The following is an 18,070-nucleotide window of genomic DNA, read 5'->3' as shown; positions in this document are numbered from 1 at the left end:
TACAATCCTCAAACAAAAGGTGACTCCCTCCCCTACCATCAGCTATTGAATACTTTTTGGAATGAATTACATGCTAGATTAAAGATGCACCTTTTTTTTTCCGTCTCTGGTCTCAGTTTTATAACATACAAGACTTACAAATCATGAGAGAAATCAATTCCAAGAGGCAGAACAGCATAGAGATTAGGAACAGGGCTCTCTGCTCGGGTTTCCTGGAACCAAATCCTGACTTGGCGACTCTGTCTGTGAGTCTGGCCACCTTAACCCATCTCTTCCTGGTTTGCATCTAAGTGATGTGATACCACAACTGCATTCCTCGTAAGGATTAAATGGGTTAATTTGTGTAAGGCTTTGGGAATCCAGCCTGGAAGACACAGGGGTCCAAGACTAGTCTTACATGAGCTCTCATCCATATGGTGTGAGCACCAGACTCATCCACAAGCTGGGTCACGTTCCCAGGCGGACTCTCCATAATATCTGCCTTTTGGAGAAGTGAGTTCAAAATAAAGAGTTTGCGAATTTTATCTTAATCACCATGAGAACTCTTGGGAGGATTTAGGCAGCGAAGTGTCATGTTGTGATTTCCATATGCTTAAAGATGAGTCGGCTGCTGTGTGAGAGGAGATTGTGGAGGGAGATGAATGGGGGTCACTTCACGGGTGTGCGTGGAGGTGACTTGGCGTGCATGGAAGTGGGACGGGAGGAGGAGAGGCAGTGAGGAGGGGCAGAGGGAGTGTCCAGACTGCTGTCCTGAGCTCCATCCCCCCGCCGGGATGTGGGTAGCCCAGAGCGCCCTCAGACGCACAGCCTGGCTTCTGCTCCCGTGCTCTCCTCTGTGTTCTCTTTTGCCCCAATCTCTGGGCATTTCTCAGAGCTGCGGGGACTCTCATATACTCTCTCCTTACACTAACCCCACTTATCATGAAATCTCTTTAATACTTAAACTACCTCTTTGTGGGCTAGTGGAATGCAGAGCCTTGGCTCATGTTCCACCACAGTGCAGCGCATCCCTAGGCAGGTCCTGGCAACGTCACAACCACTGTGCTTTCATGACGCCCAAAGCATTGGGACCCAACCAAACGATCACCGCACAGCTTTACCGGTGGCAGCAGGGGACCTCCAACAGGGCACTTCGGCTACAACCAAACACTTCTCCAGATGCTTTTATGACGTGACCAATCAAATGTATTTGGTTGCAAATTGTGAATTTTGTATATCTCAGTTACTTACTTTGTATTAAGTCAGTAAGATGAAGAAAACAATACCTTCTCCAGAGGACTACTATTATCATTGACTGATGTAACACAGACAAATGTTTAGAGTTACCGCTCAGAAAGGTGGTTCTGATTATCGCTTTCATCCCACCAGACCAAGCTCAGTCTCTGTGGCAGCGCCGTCTCCTCCATAAAGACTGACCCCCGTCCAGGCACACTCGTTACTTCCTCTGTGTCTGTCACCTCTCCCCACAGTGTTTACATCAGGCCATCTGTCTAAGGCCCCGTGCAGATGACCAGGCGGATGTCCTGGCAGAGCAGGGATGAGTTAGGGCGTGTGCAGGCCTCCCGCTAAGAGCAACTCCCTGGTCGCCCTGTGCCCAGAGGAGAGACCTCACACACTTTACTGGTGGAATCCAAGACACGTTGTCTGCTTCCCTCTCTCTGAAACTCTGCTCCGCTCTTTCTCTACCCTCAAATCAGGACTTAAAAAGCTATGCTGTGCTTCTGTTTTCTCATAATTGTCACGTAGTTAACCCTTGTGTTGAATTTCTATGACGCCAATCCACTTATTGGCCGATGTAAACCACCTGCTTTGGAATTCTGGAGACCAGGCTCCAGATGGTAAATAAGCATATGAAAAGATGTTCCACATCAAATGTCACTAGGGAAATGCAAACAAAAACAAGGAGATACCACTACACACCTATGAGAAGGACCAAAATCCAGAGCACTGACAACAGCAAATGCTGGTGAGGATGTAGAGCAACGGGAACTCTCATCACTGCTCGTGGGGATGCAGGAGGTGCAGCCACGTTGGAAGACAGTTTGGCAGTTTCTCACAAAACTAAACATACTCTTGTCATATAATCCAGCAATCATGCTCCTTGGTATTTACCCAAAGGATTTGAAAACTTATGTCCACAAAAACCTATACACAGATGTTTACAGCAGCTTTATTCATAACTGCCAAAACTCTGAAGCAACCAAGATGTCACTCAGCAGGTAAATGGATACAAACGGTGGTTCATATGACAATGGAATATTATTCAGCTAAAAAATAAATGAGCTATCAGGCCATGAAAAGACATGACAAAACCTTAAATGCATATTACTAAGTGAAAGAAGCCAATCTGAAAAGGCTACTGTGTGATTCTAACTATACGACAGTCTGGAAAAGGCAAAACTATAGAGACAGTAAAAAGATTAGTGGTTGCCAGGAGTTGAGGGGTAGGGATTGTCTCAACAGTGCCTTATTGACTCTCAGGAATGCAATAATTATTTGCAAAAAAGAAAAAAATAGATTAAAACGACAGCAAGGAAAATAAAAAGTATGGAGGAAAGTCGGTTATTTTTTTGTAAACATTTATATGTTCATACCTAAAATGTTCAAATAATTTTAATATGACCAAAACACTAGACACAAAAAAGTCAATAAATTAATATTATAATAGAAGCCCATGAGATCTATTTTGCAAATATCTTAAGAGCAAAAATATTGTATATGTAGAAATACTACATAGTTTTCAATTTTTAGAAACTAGGTAGTTAGATTATTTCCAATTTGAGGCAGTTTTGTATAGCAGCAATGAAACTCTTGGTATAAACTGTGTGTGTGGGCATGTACGTGTGTGTGTGTGTGTGTGTGTGTGTGTGTGTGTGTCAACTTTTGTTCTTTTTGGCTCTGTGTTATGGACTTTATTATTTTTTAAGACGAGTTTGAGAATGCACCCAAATTTTGACCCTTTTAAGAATATTATTATATACTGTAAATAGCTTTCCAGAAAACTTACCCCACTTCACAAATCAGTGATATATTTATTGAGCATCAGTGTGTTACGCAGAGCAGGTGATAAAAAAATAGACCATGCATTGCCTTGAACCTCATGGAACTTACAGTGAGATGGGAGATGCAGAGGAAGCTCATGTTGAATTACGTTTTAATGTTTTGTGTAGAGTGCTTAATTTCTCAATATCCTCTTGATTGCATCCCTCCAAATTGAAAATGGCAGCACAGTCAGGATTTGCTGTGTAGATTTCATGGTCTAGGTGCTGATGGAACCAGCATGATTCCATATGACTCACCTTCAAGACTGCAGAGCTTATGGTAAATGGTCAGAATGGCTGATATGGAATAAACTGGCGTTAACATGACCACACTGCCAGAGACGAGCCCTCACACGCTGTGGGAGAGGATCTCGCACTTTGGAGCCTAGAGTTCTCAGCAGCACATTCCGTTCCTCTTTAAATCTGCAAAGACGGGCATGAGCGTTAGAACACTTACGTTTACACGTTGGGGGCTTCCCCCTGTTACTCCACAATCCATCTTCTTGACACACAGCTGTAGCCTGTTGACTGGTGTCCAGCTTAAAGCCCTCGTTACATTCATAGGTCACTTTACTATCCAACGTGAACTCATTCCCCGTGAATGAACCGTTTCCTGGGGACTCCGGGATTCCACAGGAGACAGCTGAAAAGAAATGAAGCAAGCACAGGGTTATTCTGACAGACGTTATGAAATTTTCTTCTTTTCTTTTTCTATTTTTCATCTCAAAGATGTATAAAAACTGTTAGATATTTGCATTTCTCACGTGTGTCATAAGTATGCACATTTCCAAAGTTGTAAGGGTCTTAAGAGTGAATGAGAAACAATGGAAAATGGGTCAAAATACAGTATCTTTACATTTATCATTCCAGAAGGTATGTCTGACGGCTCTCACGCAGTTTAATCACATGGACACGCCTTATCATATGGCCGTGGTCAAGAGAACAGTGTGATGCATTCTACTTTATTTAATACTAGAAAGAAAGCATAGAATAATGTCTTTACCATCACAAATGTATCACCATATTGACCCCTTGGTTTCGAGACTTCATATGAATCAGAGTAAAGAATCACCCACCTCAGGTCTCAAAAACCTCCCCCAGCTTAAGTCTTCCCGTCCACCAACTCGCCAAAGACTCATTTTCCTTAAAGCACCAGGAAATTCTGTTAAACGGTAAATATTACCTTAGCTAAGAGCATCAAAGCATCCATTGTCATAAAATGTATTAGTTATAAATTATCTGTCAGAAAGCAGGTCTGCGGAACTAAGGAATTAAGGGGAGGTCTTAGAACAGAAGGCTTGGTCCTACAGAGATACGCAGGCTAGCTTTTACGTGAAAGGTCAGGCAAGAAAGGGGTATGAATGAAAAAGAAATTTTTAAAAACTAGTAAGATGGAGGGAGAGGTCAATATGAGCACTTCCTTCTTAAATTTACTAGCTCTGATCCAGACTTATCTGTTATGAGACAAACAAACAAACAAAAACAATTCTCAAGTTAAATAGGTTACAGTAAGGAACACAGAGTAATGCAAGGGGATAAGAAGGAATTCCCAATAACACTCTCAATTCAGGTGCTCTTGTCAAAGGGAAGCTCTGCAATCACTAAATTAAGGATCTTCTTTTACTCAATCAAAACCTAAGATATTACGGATTTTAAATCATCATAGGTTTTAAATTTAGATTATTTAGAGATTTTCCCACAGATTACAATGAGAATACACACACAGTATGATAAAGCTGGAAGGACTGGTTGAAAGAGTTTACATAAAAATACAATTTACAGGTGAGGAAGAGAAAGATAAAATGACTTGCCTGGGTTAGCACAGCGACTTTGTTGAAAACCTGGGGCCAGGGACTTCCCTGGTGGTGCAGTGGTTAAGAACCTGCCTGCCAATGCAGGGGACATGGGTTTGAGCCCTGGTCCGGGAAGATCCCACATGCCGTGGAGCAACTAAGCCCATGCTCCACAACTACTGAGCCTGCACTCTAGAGCCCGCAAGCCACAACTACTGAGCCTATGCTCTAGATCCCGCAAGCCACAACTACTGAGCCCGCGCACCTAGAGCCCGTGCCCGCCACAAGAGAAGCCACCATAATGAGAAGCCGGCGCACCGCAAGGAAGAGTAGCCCCCGCTCGCCGCAACTAGAGAAAGCCCGAGTGCAGCAAAGAAGACCCAATGCAGCTAAAAATAGAAAAGTAAATAAATTTATAAAAAACAACAACAACAACAACAAGAAAAAGTAACACCTAGGGCCAGAGAACAGACCTGATTCCCAAGTGAGACCACCTTCTGCTCTACAGGAGCCCAGGCCACCTGTGGTTCAGTGTGAGTTTTTTGGTTGTTGTCTTTGTTATTTTTTCTTTATCAAAATCTTCAATGAATGCAATGGGAAATTATCAGAGGAGTAAAAGAAAATGTAGTGCTGATAAAAATCAAACTTCTGGGAAAATCCAAGCTCTAAAATTTCTCTTGTGCTTAAATTTATGATCAGCTATTTCAACCGTCTGAAATATACATAATGTGTGTGTGTGTGTGTGTGTGAGTGGGTATGTGTGAAGCATAATAAAAATTTGCAAATGGAAAACAAAAAAACATGGACATATGGACATCATTTTGGACAAAGTATTGAAAATAACTGAATTATAACCTTTGGCTTTCCAAAGCCGCTGCTTTGCCAAGGCAATGTATCAGTGTGAAGGCTGCTAAGTATTTTGCAAAATGTTCAGCTCAAATTACTGAATGTAGTAAATGTCCTTTACGATCAAGATCTCAGAGTATTGCCAATATCTTGTCTCCTCACCATCTTCTCTGAGATTTCGCTCTAATAATCATTTGTTCGATCTCGCAAACCTTAATTTCTCTGCCACTCACTGAAGCGTGCCCAGCGTCCTGCTTCCTTACAATTCTCATCTGAGGAGAACACCAAATGAAATGACATTTCTCTGGCAGGTTAAATGGAAAAGATGACATTCATTCTACAAGCACATAGGAAACCCTACCTTGAAAGGATTCAGACCCAGGAGGCCAAAACAGAACAGCTTTATAACTACTTCTGTTAAATCTGGAAGCTTATTGCACAAGTGAACCCTGATTCCCAGGACTTAAGAAGGTCCCACTTCATGTTGTCTGATCAACAACTGGGAATCTTCTTTGGCCTCGAGCTGTAGGTTTTAGACCCTAGAGTGTCCTAACATCAGGCTATGTGGCAGAGCTCAAAACAGAGGTTGGCACTCTATTAAAAATGGAATTCTTACACTTCTGATTCAATGAAGAATAGATGGAACAATTCTCATAGACTTATAAATTTAGGCTTATGGGATGAAGGCAGTTTTCTGCTAAAATCCAGTATTCATTCATCTATTCATTCATTCCAGAAATTCTGCATGATAACTATTACATGGCAGATATTCCTTAGATAATTTTTTAATGTCAGTTAGTTAAATGTATACAACTTTCAAAACCTGGAGAATTTTCTTACTTTTGGCATAGCTAAAGGGGGTAAAATTTCTTGTGTTTTTGTTTGTTTTGTTTTTTATTGTACTAACATAGCTTTATATTGTCTGGCAACCCAGACTAATGATCACATACTCATATCATGAAATTTACCTTCTGTTTGAGTTGCACAGGTTTTAAAGCCAGACATCTGAATCAGCTCTAGCCTCTGGCATTAGCCAGCTCCATGACTTGAGTTACTTAATGACTTGTCTCATTGCTCTCAGGTTAATAATACTCACCCCAAAGGTAATTGTGACGACTGCATGAAATAATGTGTACAAAACCATTAGCACTGTATTGACACCATGTAGGCACTCAGTAAATGACAATATATTAACTTTATATGCATGCGTCTATACACACACATAATTTATACTTACTTCTTTTGTAAATAAAGATATGATTTGCAAGGAACAACTCCTTTTAATATATTTGTTAAAAGAGAGCAAAATGCAAATCAGAAGGAAGCTGGTTTATTTCCATTACATATCTCATGAGAGAGTTGTTATTTTGGTTTCAAATAAATGGAAGAGACACTCTAATTTCCATTGTTGCAGGCTCCTTTAGTAGTACAAAATCCATGTGGGATTTTTTCTTTTCATATTTAAGGCCATAAAAGGAGCAATTTTTCTTGTCTCTGCAAGTTTAAAACACTTCTCTTATTGTTTCGTACTTCTTTCAAATACTTGTTCTCTGAAACTTACAATGGCTCCTTCTTTCTGCTGCCCCTCAGGCTCCAACGCCTCACCATTTGCTTTGTTTTTCTTTTTCTTTTTTTTTTGTTTTCCCTTCAAAATCTCAGTGATTCCTGGGCTTGAACTATGGCCTTAGACTTGTGATTCTCGTATCTTGACATCCACGTTATCACCAGCTGCCTACTGAATTTCCACTTGGGCTCTGCCCACGCCTCAAGCCAGATTTGTGCATATCCTAGGTTGGTAGCTGTCCCTCACACAGCTGTCCTGACAGACTGCCTCAGTAAACCCTTCTCCCAGTAATTCAGTAAGTCGAGGAAGATCCTTTGATTCAGCAGGAAGTAGGAGGGTTCTTTCCTCCTACTGCTCTCATGTGGTTGACTGACAATCATTGTCTGAATATTTAGAAGTTTACTTCACACTCTCTGCTTTTTTCTCATTTCCCATTACCAGTATCCTAGTTCGCATCCCCGTTACTTCAAAGTGGTCTATCTTTCTGTTATCTGGACCCCACTCGGAGGGCTAGGGCAAACCCGGAGGAAGGCCACCCATAATAGTAAAAAACAGGGAAGAGAATGTGTCCTGAAGCAGGGTTTCCTGTGGCCTGGGTTAAGGTAAGAGGCACGGTAGGTAATAAGGTCTGAAATGGGGCATCCAGGAGGTAATCCAGTAGGTACCCGGATCATAATCAAAAAGACAGAGCCGAACATCAAATATGACAGGAGCATCGCCACATATGAAGGACCTCTGATCAGCTCTGGAGCTGGAGGGATGGGCAGCAGATGAAATGCACGGTAAAGAAGAGGATGCGGTGAGAGGTGCAGAATGGGATCTGAGCTGCAAGAGAAAACGGCAACCCTCTCTCACACTCTGCCTCAGGTGCATGGAAGGAAAGAGCCAGTTTCCCAAATGGTGGCCTGTGAATTGCTGAGGGGTCTTAAGTATACAGTGCAAGCATATGAGAATTTCTGATTAAGACTTATATGTATATATGTGTGCCTTTATATATGTATGTGCACATATAGTCAAAAATTACGAGAATATTCTAGATTGTCTAGATTACTATCTATTATTGGGTTCTACTATATATCAGGGCCTGCATTTGCTCTTGTATTTATAATCATGCTGGAGCCAAGTAATTTGTTATAATCTAAGGAGAAAAATACCAGAGGCAGATAATATAGAAATCATGGGCCTGCTTCTAGTGAAAGCCAAATGACTTTACAGCAGGTAATAAAAATATAAGCTATATAGTTGTTCATATGGTGAAAATGATAAAAAGGTTGATTCTTTATATATGTATGTATGTGTGTGTATATATATATATATATATATATATATATATATATATATATATATGTATATATATGTATGGATATGGATATATCTACATACAAACACTACAGAGTAGTATCCATTAGTAACATATCACTTTTCAAGTAATAATTGAGTTTAAGAAAAACATTATCAGGCTTCCCTGGTGGCTCAGTGGTTAAGAATCTGCCTGCCAATGCAGGGGACACGGGTTTCAGTCCTGGTCGGGGAAGATCCCACATGCTGTGGAGCAACTAAGCCCCTGCACCACAGCTACTGAGCCTGCGCTCTAGAGCCCATGAGCCACAACTACTGAGCCCACGCCCTGCAACCGCTGAAGCCTGAGCGCCCTAGAGCCCGTGCTCTGCAGCAAGAGAAGCCACTGCGATAAGAAGCCCACGCACTGCAACGAAGAGTAGCCCCTGCTCGCCGCAACTAGAGAAAGCCCACGTGCAGCAACAAAGACTCAATGCAGCCAAAAATAAATAAGTAAATAAATAAATAAATAATTTAAAAAAAAACCGTTATCATCCAACTGGTTAAATTATTTTCTAACTTGAATTTTATAGGTTTTATATGCATTTAATTTTCAAATACAAACGTATAAGCATAATATGTTTGTGTATGTTTAATAACAGTATAATAATTCAATTCAAAACTAAGCACATGAAAATATTTTATAAAATACTGATTTAAAAGATACATAAATGATGTGGGTTTGTATTGTATATGTACATATATCTATGTATGTATGTGTGAGATGTACATATGTACATACAATCATGTATGAAACAATATCTACATCTTACTTTACATAGGACTTACAGTTGATATATCATTTTCACACCATGCTTTTTCATTCATTATTCACCACAAGCCTATTAGGTAAGAGACCTTATTCTATTTTCTTACTGATAAAGACACAGATGCTAGATTTTTTTTATTTGTCCCAAGTCTAACACTCACTAACTCAAAGACTGAGGTCTCAAACCCATGTCTGCTGAATTTAGATAGAATCTTCTACTGCATTTCAGTAGATTCCTAGACCATTATAATTGTCTATTTTCAATTTTATACCTGCCAGATTAGGCTTCATTACTGTTTTCATAACTTTATGCTCATTTTAAAACTATACAGTAGTTTCCTATTTCCTGTAACATTAAACTTAAACTACTTTTTTTGGCTTTCAAGGCCAACCAAAATCTCCTTCTGAGTCCCCATAATTCTCCATTCCCCCCAAAACTGAGCTGTGTGTGGCCAGCTGACCCTACGTACCCACTCCCCCTGGCTGGCTCACCCTCACTTCCTTGCCTTAGTTTTTTGGTGTCTTTCCAACAAATGCCCTCCCTCATCTGTGCCTATTTAAGCCCAAGATAGCAGATTGGTTTCATTCCGTGTGTCTTACTCTGATTGGTAGTATTACTGGGTGGAAGAGTTTTTTTTTTTTTTTTTTTTTTTAATTTAGCAAGTATTTATCTGAAGTAAAGTCCTGCTTCCCAGAGACATGGGAATGCAGTTTCTGCAGCTGTCTGTGTAAGTATTACCTTGGGCACAGCCTTCCTAAAATTACTAGTAACTTTGAAATAAATATCAATAGGGCTTCAGCAGTGCCTTCTGGTGTCCATGGCGTCAGATTATCACCAAGATGCCTCTTCTTGGGTGGATGTTCAACATATACACATATTTTGTGATGGTAACATTTCACTATCGACTTTCTTGAAACAGAAAATTACAGCTTTGTTTTCCAGAAATACACACTTTTTTGGTACTAACTGCTGTCAAATGGGTTAATTGCCAAATAAAAGTACTAAAATTAAACATGAAATATATGGTTGTGGATTAACCATGCAGTAAATCCCAAACCTCTAGCAAGAGCATTTGTACCCGTGTTTCTTTAAAGTATGTATGACTCCCAGGGATGTTGATAACATGCGTATTCCGAATCCACAGATCTGGGATGGGGTTTGAGGCTGCTTCTCTAACGAGCCGTATGGTCTCAGAGGATGAAGGGTTCAGACCATCCTAAATGCTCCCTGGAAGGCTGCTAAGGCTTCCAGTCGGAATGCACTTGGTTTTTATCATCCAGCACCTTCCCTGACAGGGAGGTGTTGTGCTGGGTATGGAAACGCCTGAGGAAAGACGGATGTGTTGTGCATGGTTTTCTTCCCGCTCACCCTGCGCTGGCTGAGAATTCTGTCCCCATTTAAATGAGACTCTGGCAGATCTGCAAGTGCAAGAGGAGGCCTGCTAAGCCTATGGGAGCCCATTTTAAAGCAGCCACTAATAACAACAACCAGGAATAACAGTAACAGTTCGTTAAGATGTAAAGTAAAGAGAAAAATACAAAGCAGCCTAAGAAGCCAGCACACCAGACAAAGAGAAATGCTGTCCTTGATAAATAAGATACATATTCCCTCAAATAGGAAGCTTTGCTTTTGTTACAAGGAGATCCTTGCACTTCCTCCCAAGCTGCTCTCTACAACGACACGTGCTTTTAAAGCAAAACCTCGGGACATTCTCCGTTAACAATTTATGAAAAATGATCTTTGGATCAGTAGTTCTTGAGTTTCAGCCCCAAATCTGCAACCTATGATCTGTGTGACCCAGAGCATATACCTTAAAAATCTTTGATCCTAAATTTCCTCATTTGTATAAAGAAGGGCAAACTCAAAGTGCTTTCTGAGAAACTTAAAATCTACAAAGTGCTTTGCTCTTTAAATAAAGTTCATTACCAAATGAAAATGGACTCACCCATAATTTGAACATGACCATATCCATCCACTCATTCATTCATTCATTTTATCTACTCTGCCAATCTCTGTCTTATAACTGGTGCATTGAGACCACTTACAGTTAATGTAATTATTAATATGTTAAGACTTATGTCTGCCATTTTAATTTTTTGTTTCTGTTTTCTTTTCCTGCCTTCCTGTGGGTTACTTGAACATTTTTTGAACTTCATTTTGGTTTATCTCCAGTAGTTATTTTTTGGCATATCTCTTTGTATAGCTTTTTTCAGTCACTGTTCTAGGTATTAACTATATGTACACAACTTCTCGTCTATTATTGTCAATATTTTACCAGTTTGAGGGATGTGTAGAAATCTTACATTCTTTTATATCCCTTTATCCTCCCCTATTAATGATATCTTTTAATTATGTTTTTCTGTATACACTGAGAACTACATTAGGTAATTATAATGTTATAATTTTTGCTGCTGTTGTCAAACACAATTTAGAACACTCAAAAAGAAAATGAGAAAGTCCATTGTATTTACCCATACTTTTGCTCTTTTGTGTTCTTTTCTCCTTCCTGATGCTCTAAGTTTATTATATTTTTTGTTGTTGTGTGTTTAGAGAATTTCTTTTAGCCTTCCTTCTAACGTAGGTCTGCTGGCAACAAATTCTCTTAGTTTTTCAGCATTTGGTAATGTCTGGATTTCCCCTTCATTCCTGAAGGGTATTTTTGCTAACTATAGAATTCTGGATTGATTGTTCTTTCCTTTCAGCACTTGAAGAATGTTGTTTTATTTCCTTTTGACCACCACGTTTTTGATGGGAAATCTACTGTAATTTAGATCTTATTTTCCTATAGGTAATCCATTGTTTCTGTCTGGATACTTTCAAGATTTGTTTTCTTGCCTTTAGTTTTCAGAAGTTTGACTATCTTGTGCCTTGGTATGCATTCCTTTGAGTTTCTGGTATTTGGGATTCACTTAACTTTTTGAATCTGTTAAGTCCACATATTTTGCCAAATTTGGGAAGTTCTCAGCCATTTTTCCTCAAGTTTTTTTCAGGCTCTCCTGCTTTCTCCTTTCCTTCTGGGACTCTGATGACACAAATGTTAGGTCCTTTGTTTTAGTCTCACATTCTCTGAAGTTCTTTTTTTCCTTTCGTTTTGTTTCCAAGTATATTTTCTTTTTGTTGTTCAAAGTGTAATTTTTATTTTTCTATCTTCACATTCACTGGTACTTTCCCCTGTCGTCTTCATTCAGCTCTTGAGTCCACCTACCAAGCTTTTAATTTCAGTTGTATTTTTTAGTTCTACTCATTCCATTTGGTTTCTCTTCATATCTTCTATTTCTTTGCTGAGACTTTCTATTTTCTAGTTGATTCTGCAGGCTCATAACTTCTCATGGAAGCATGTCTATGAAGGCTGCTTTAAAATCTTGGCCAGAGAGTTCTAGCATCTGTGTCATCTGGCATTGGCTTCCATTGTCTCATCTATTTACTTTGTTATCCACCACTTTCTTGGTATGGTAGGTGATTTTGCATTAGCACCTGGGCATTTTGGGTATTACGTTATAAGGCTCTGGCTCTTATTTAAATCTTGTGTTTTGCTAGACCCTGCCTGACGTTGCTCCAGTTGGTGAAGGGAGCTTCAACCTCCTTCCTGCCAGGTAGCAGTGATAGTCCAGGAGGGTGGGGTCCTTGCTGGGCAGGGTGGGAATTCAGACTCTCCTCCAGGTCAACATCACTACTTCCCTGGCTGTGAGAGGGAGGAGGTGCCTCTGCAGGGCTCCCCATGTGACCTCACCGACCTGGTAGAGGGATGGCCTTGCTACAGCTGAGGAGTGGAAATATTTCTGTGCATCCTCTCCAATGTGCATCCTCTGATACCACCCAGTAAGCAGGGGGAGGGACAGCTCAACCCCACCAGGTGGGGAGGGAGCCCAGTTTCCCAAGTGGTATCACTGACTGCCCAGCAGGGATGAAGCCACAGCCCCTCACTCAGCCTCCACAGACACCACCCATTGGGAAAGGTGGGGGCATCGCAGACAGCCTGGGGGGCTCTCCACTCACTCTTTGCATTGGCAGGGGGCAGTTTATGGCCACAGTTTCCTCTGTGGGGTTTGGATGGAGAAGAATCATTACTGACAAAACATTTTCTGTCTTGTCTGACTGCCCTTTCCTGGTCTTTTGGCAGGAAGAGCAGGCTTTTAGTCGGGATTTTTGTCTATTTCCATTGGTGTTTCAAGGACTGTCTTCTCAAGCATCCATTCAGGAACATTTGAGGTAGAAAAGAGAACCCAGGGAACTCACCACTGAGTCATTCTTTTGGTTCTGAGGTGCCTAAGCCATTCTACCACCACCTCTCCACCTTTCAGAGTTTTCATATATATATATTATATGATGTCCAGGGATACTTGTTGTACTTAGGAGGTGAAATAGAGAAAAGTATATCTATTCCATGTTCATAGACGTGGAAGTCAGAACCTCCTTTTAGAAATGATTCTGAGGCTGAACAAGAAAGGGTTCTGTGATAGATTGGTGATGTCTGTCATAGCAAAGAATTTTAGAATTTGTCACCATGTACCCTGTTATAGCTGAACATTTGCCATCTATTCCACTTATATGTGCACATCTTACCTGAGTGGTGCCCACGTTACTAATGGTATAAAATCCTTATAGGACAGAACATGTTATACATCTTTTCACCCTTCCCACTGTCTTAAATATCATAGTGCTTAATAAATACTTTATTTCTAGGAAATGGAAAAAATTATATCATAAAAGGTAGCTGTTTAAAGTTCTTAAAAAATTATCATGACAATTTCAGTATTTACGTAGATTTGTTTTAAGTAAATTTTGATTTACTTAGGTCATAATTTGAACAACAAAGGGTAAAGGTCATAATTTGAACAACAAAGGGTAAGGAAACCTTTCACCTTAAGCTTATTAAGTTTAAATATTATATTTTAATTTTGAATATTTTAGTTGACTATATTATTTTGATGAAAATTATAAATCTAAAATTTATGGTCTGGAACTCTATCTGAAATTCTATGTAGTTATTTTTAAGAAATGCCATCTTTGATGCATTTAAATTAAAATTAACCCAAACTTCAGAATGGTTTCTAATGAGACAAAGGTAAGCAAAAAGGACATCTTCCAAATTATTGATTGCCAGCACATTGATTCCATTCCACGTGTGATCATTTTCCAACCCCTTCAATTTTGTGTAAACTGAGAAGCAAAATCTAATCCTACTTGACATACATTATGTAAAGCAAAAATTGACTATTTTTCTCATAATCATGTCTATGGAATTGGGTTTGGTATTGTGTCTAACACAATCTACATGCATTTTCTCAGTTAATCTTCTTGGTTCTCTAGTCAGATAAGATTATTGCAGAAAAAGGAAAGTATGACTCAAAGAGCTTAAATAATTTGCCTAAGTTCACATAATTAATAAATGGTGGAACCACATGCAAATCCTAATATGAATGTATCACAACCAATATACTATCTACAACTGCAGCTCATTGGGGTAGAAAGCTTTTGAAGTACTTTCCAAGTTTAGAATCTTTTGATTCTATTCAATCATGTTCAAGAAAAAACATTATTGATATTGTCTTTTGGAAAGTACCCAATGGGAGAAAAAAAAAGGATTTATTTACTATGATTTAGCAAGAAAATCAACAGCATGATACTCAGGAAAGAGAGTTAACTTGCTCATGATAAAATATATAGATCCTGTGAAATTTGTAGGATTGTATTTTAAATAAGTCTTTCTTTAGAACCATTAATATAGCTACTTATAATAGAGCTATGTTTAGATGAAGAATAATCCTGCAGTTTCTACATGTTTTCCTACATATCAGGAAAGTAAACTTGTCTGCATACTCTAATAACATATAATTATTCAGCCATATATTCAGATAGTTATATCTACACAATTATAAAGCAAACTTAATTTGGTTGAAGTTCTAAATGAACTCAGCCATGCTGTGTGATAGATTTTAGGTTATGGCAAATGGTCATTTTGTTCATGACACAGCATATATGACATTGAATCTCTTCCTGAGAAGAAATACCCTCCAATTTGATCATCTTTAACTTTATCTAACTTGAGCATTACTGCACTTCAGTGAGATCGATAAAGTAGAGATAATTACTCAATATATTCTGCATGCTGATGAGCTGACAGAGCTTTTGGAGAAACGGACTTTAGAATCAGTCCCTTTATAGAACATTTAGGATAATTTTCACTTTGGGCAAATAGCTCTACATAAACAATCTCATATTGTTCATTGGGAGGCTTTGGGACATATCTAAGAGATATTTTGCACATCCTGCCAATCAAAAAACAAGTACAATTTGTTACTTTATTCACTTGACAGATTTTTATGGTCAGCTATGTGCCAGGCCCCATGCTGTGCATGGTGTGAAGGATGGTGGTTAAACCAACCTTGTCCTTTCCCTCTTGAACCTTATAGTCAACCAGGGAGGGAGTCATGAGACAAATAAGCTCCCAAATATATAATTATATTGTAAAAACTGTAACTAGTGTCACGAAGGTTCAGAACAAGGTGCTGAAACAAAGGGGAAAATAAGGATCGCTATTTAAATTAAGGCAGAAGGGCCCAGGAAAGGTCTCCCTATTGAAGCACCAGCCCTCAGGCCAGTGGCCCTGACTAGCACCATTCTTTAGAGGATGAAGCCAGGTGAGGCAAAAAAGTGCAGGTGAAATCCTGGGGAGTGGGCAAGGCTGGCATAGCGAACGGTTGGTCGGAAGGATGGTTGGGAGGGAGTCAGAGAACACGTTATTAGTGGTGAAGAGTTTGGACTCCATGCTGGGTCCTCCAGGACGTCCTGCAAAGGATGAGCTGGGCAATGACACAAGCCCATTTGTGTTTCGGTCAGATCATCCTGACTACTGTCCCCAGGATGAGTTGAGAGGTGGTCAGGGAAAGCCTCTTGTGTGCCCCATGAAGAGGACATAAAGAGGCGGATGGGCTCGGCACACCCTCAGTGGCTAGATTCAAGAGGACGTGGTGGTTACAGGTAGGACTTCAGGTGGAAGCAAGAGAGGGAAGTGAATTAAGCAGCTGGCTGGACTGAGGGCCCATTTTCTGAGACAGGATAAACCCCAGGAAAGCAGATTAGAGGGGAAAAAATGAGTTGTCTTTTTGAGATCAGAAGGTACAATAAGTATTTTAGTTAGACCGTCGGTCCCGTGAGTCTGGGACACAGAGGAAAGGATGGCGGGGTGGGTTGGTAAGGGTAGAGCAAGAAGAATTTTTCGTATTTACTGCAGCCTTCCGTAACGCACTCTCTGAATCTCCCGATGTTCAGCTCCAATACGAGACTACACGGCTAAGGCCATGAACTGAGCAAAGTGTTGTATAATCTATTAACAATGTTTAAGGAATAAAACATTCTTAACATCCACTCAACCTTTCTTGTGAAAAGACTTGTCACTGTTTATTACTAATCCATAATTGATTAAAATATGTACCATGGAGCTAATTTGTTGGAAGATTAAAATATATCAGCACATTATAGAGTTAGGCTCATTGAAAGAAAACAGAATTTGTGTCCTTAGACATTTGGGGAATTTATTTCTCCCCAGAAATGTCTTCACGAGCTCACATGTTAAGGTTCTACTTTAAAAGTTTTATTTACAGTAAACAATTCAAATAATATCGTCTATTTGTTTCCTTTCCTATTAATTATTTAGTTTGAATTATAAAATTATTACATAATTTGGGGAAGGCAAAACAATACTATTTCCCATTTTACATATAATGGAGCTAAACTCTAAGTTAAGCAACACGAAGGGCCCCTGGGAGTGAGTGGAACGTGAAGCTGAAAAGGCAGATAAATGCCTCTCATCTCTCTTTGAAAAAGAGCCCATGAGTCTTCAACACAACCAGCTGGCTTGCTAATACAACTTTTAATTGGAATTTTTAAATTGACTCCTTTTGTTAAATTTGGAAAAGACAGAACTAGATTTCAGGTCACTTGGCATGTTGGTCCGTGTCCTTTCCAATCTGACATCCACAAAAATAAACACAAAGGAGGGGAAGAGAGGAAGATAAGGAAATATTTGATGGTTTATGATTTAATTATTAGTGATTCTTTTTTCTAAAATAAGAGTTTCCTGATAATAACTTAATTCTAACATAAATAGTGAAAAATATTCTTGAGATATACAGACAAAATACTTTTGTTTTCCCCCCTTTTGAGCAGGACCATAGTTACACAGTTGATATTTAATAGAGCAAATTGATCATTTAAAGTCATTATCTTCCTGATGGTCATAGGTATTCAGCATAACTGGCCAAGTCACGCTTTTCTTAAGCATAAAAAAGATTCCGTAAGAGATTAAACCCGAGGTAGCATCTGTGTTATAGTGAAAGGCTCCCTGCAGATGCAAACCTGGAGTCGTCCGTGTGAACACTGACACCGGTGGTTCTCGTGGCCACGAATTCCAGCTCTGAAGTCCATTAAATTCCGCAAATATTTTAACAGTTATCATCTTGGCTTAAGCATTTTCACGTGTAAGATGAAGAAGCTGAACTACGTTATCTCTACAGCCTTATCTCTAAATGTTCAGGATTCTACCCAAAGTCTTCCTCAGCACACACAAGACAGACGTGTCTGTCCTATCATCCATTCCCTTCCCTCCACATTGCTGTACAGCGTGATTTCTAAACCATCACAAAATGAGTATGGCAAGTGAAAGTACAAAGGAAGATCTAGCTCCCTCTTACAAATTTTCTGAATTTGTGTGGTATT

The 18,070-nt window shown here is 39.6% G+C and overlaps 1 protein-coding gene across 1 annotated transcript in view; it reads right to left on the bottom strand.

The window, feature by feature from the left end:
- The window catches only part of CSMD1 (CUB and Sushi multiple domains 1), a 1,889,718-nt gene that overhangs the window by 79,663 nt on the left and 1,791,985 nt on the right, over positions 1–18,070 (bottom strand). The window contains exon 51 of the mRNA XM_068531988.1: positions 3,499–3,684. Coding sequence (XP_068388089.1) covers positions 3,499–3,684 — 186 coding nt within the window. The remainder of the gene's footprint in view (positions 1–3,498; positions 3,685–18,070) is intronic.

The sequence above is a fragment of the Eschrichtius robustus genome, chromosome 21 (genome assembly GCF_028021215.1).
Source record: "Eschrichtius robustus isolate mEscRob2 chromosome 21, mEscRob2.pri, whole genome shotgun sequence".
NCBI lineage: Eukaryota > Metazoa > Chordata > Mammalia > Artiodactyla > Eschrichtiidae > Eschrichtius > Eschrichtius robustus.
This window is presented reverse-complemented; position numbering and strand designations above follow the sequence as displayed.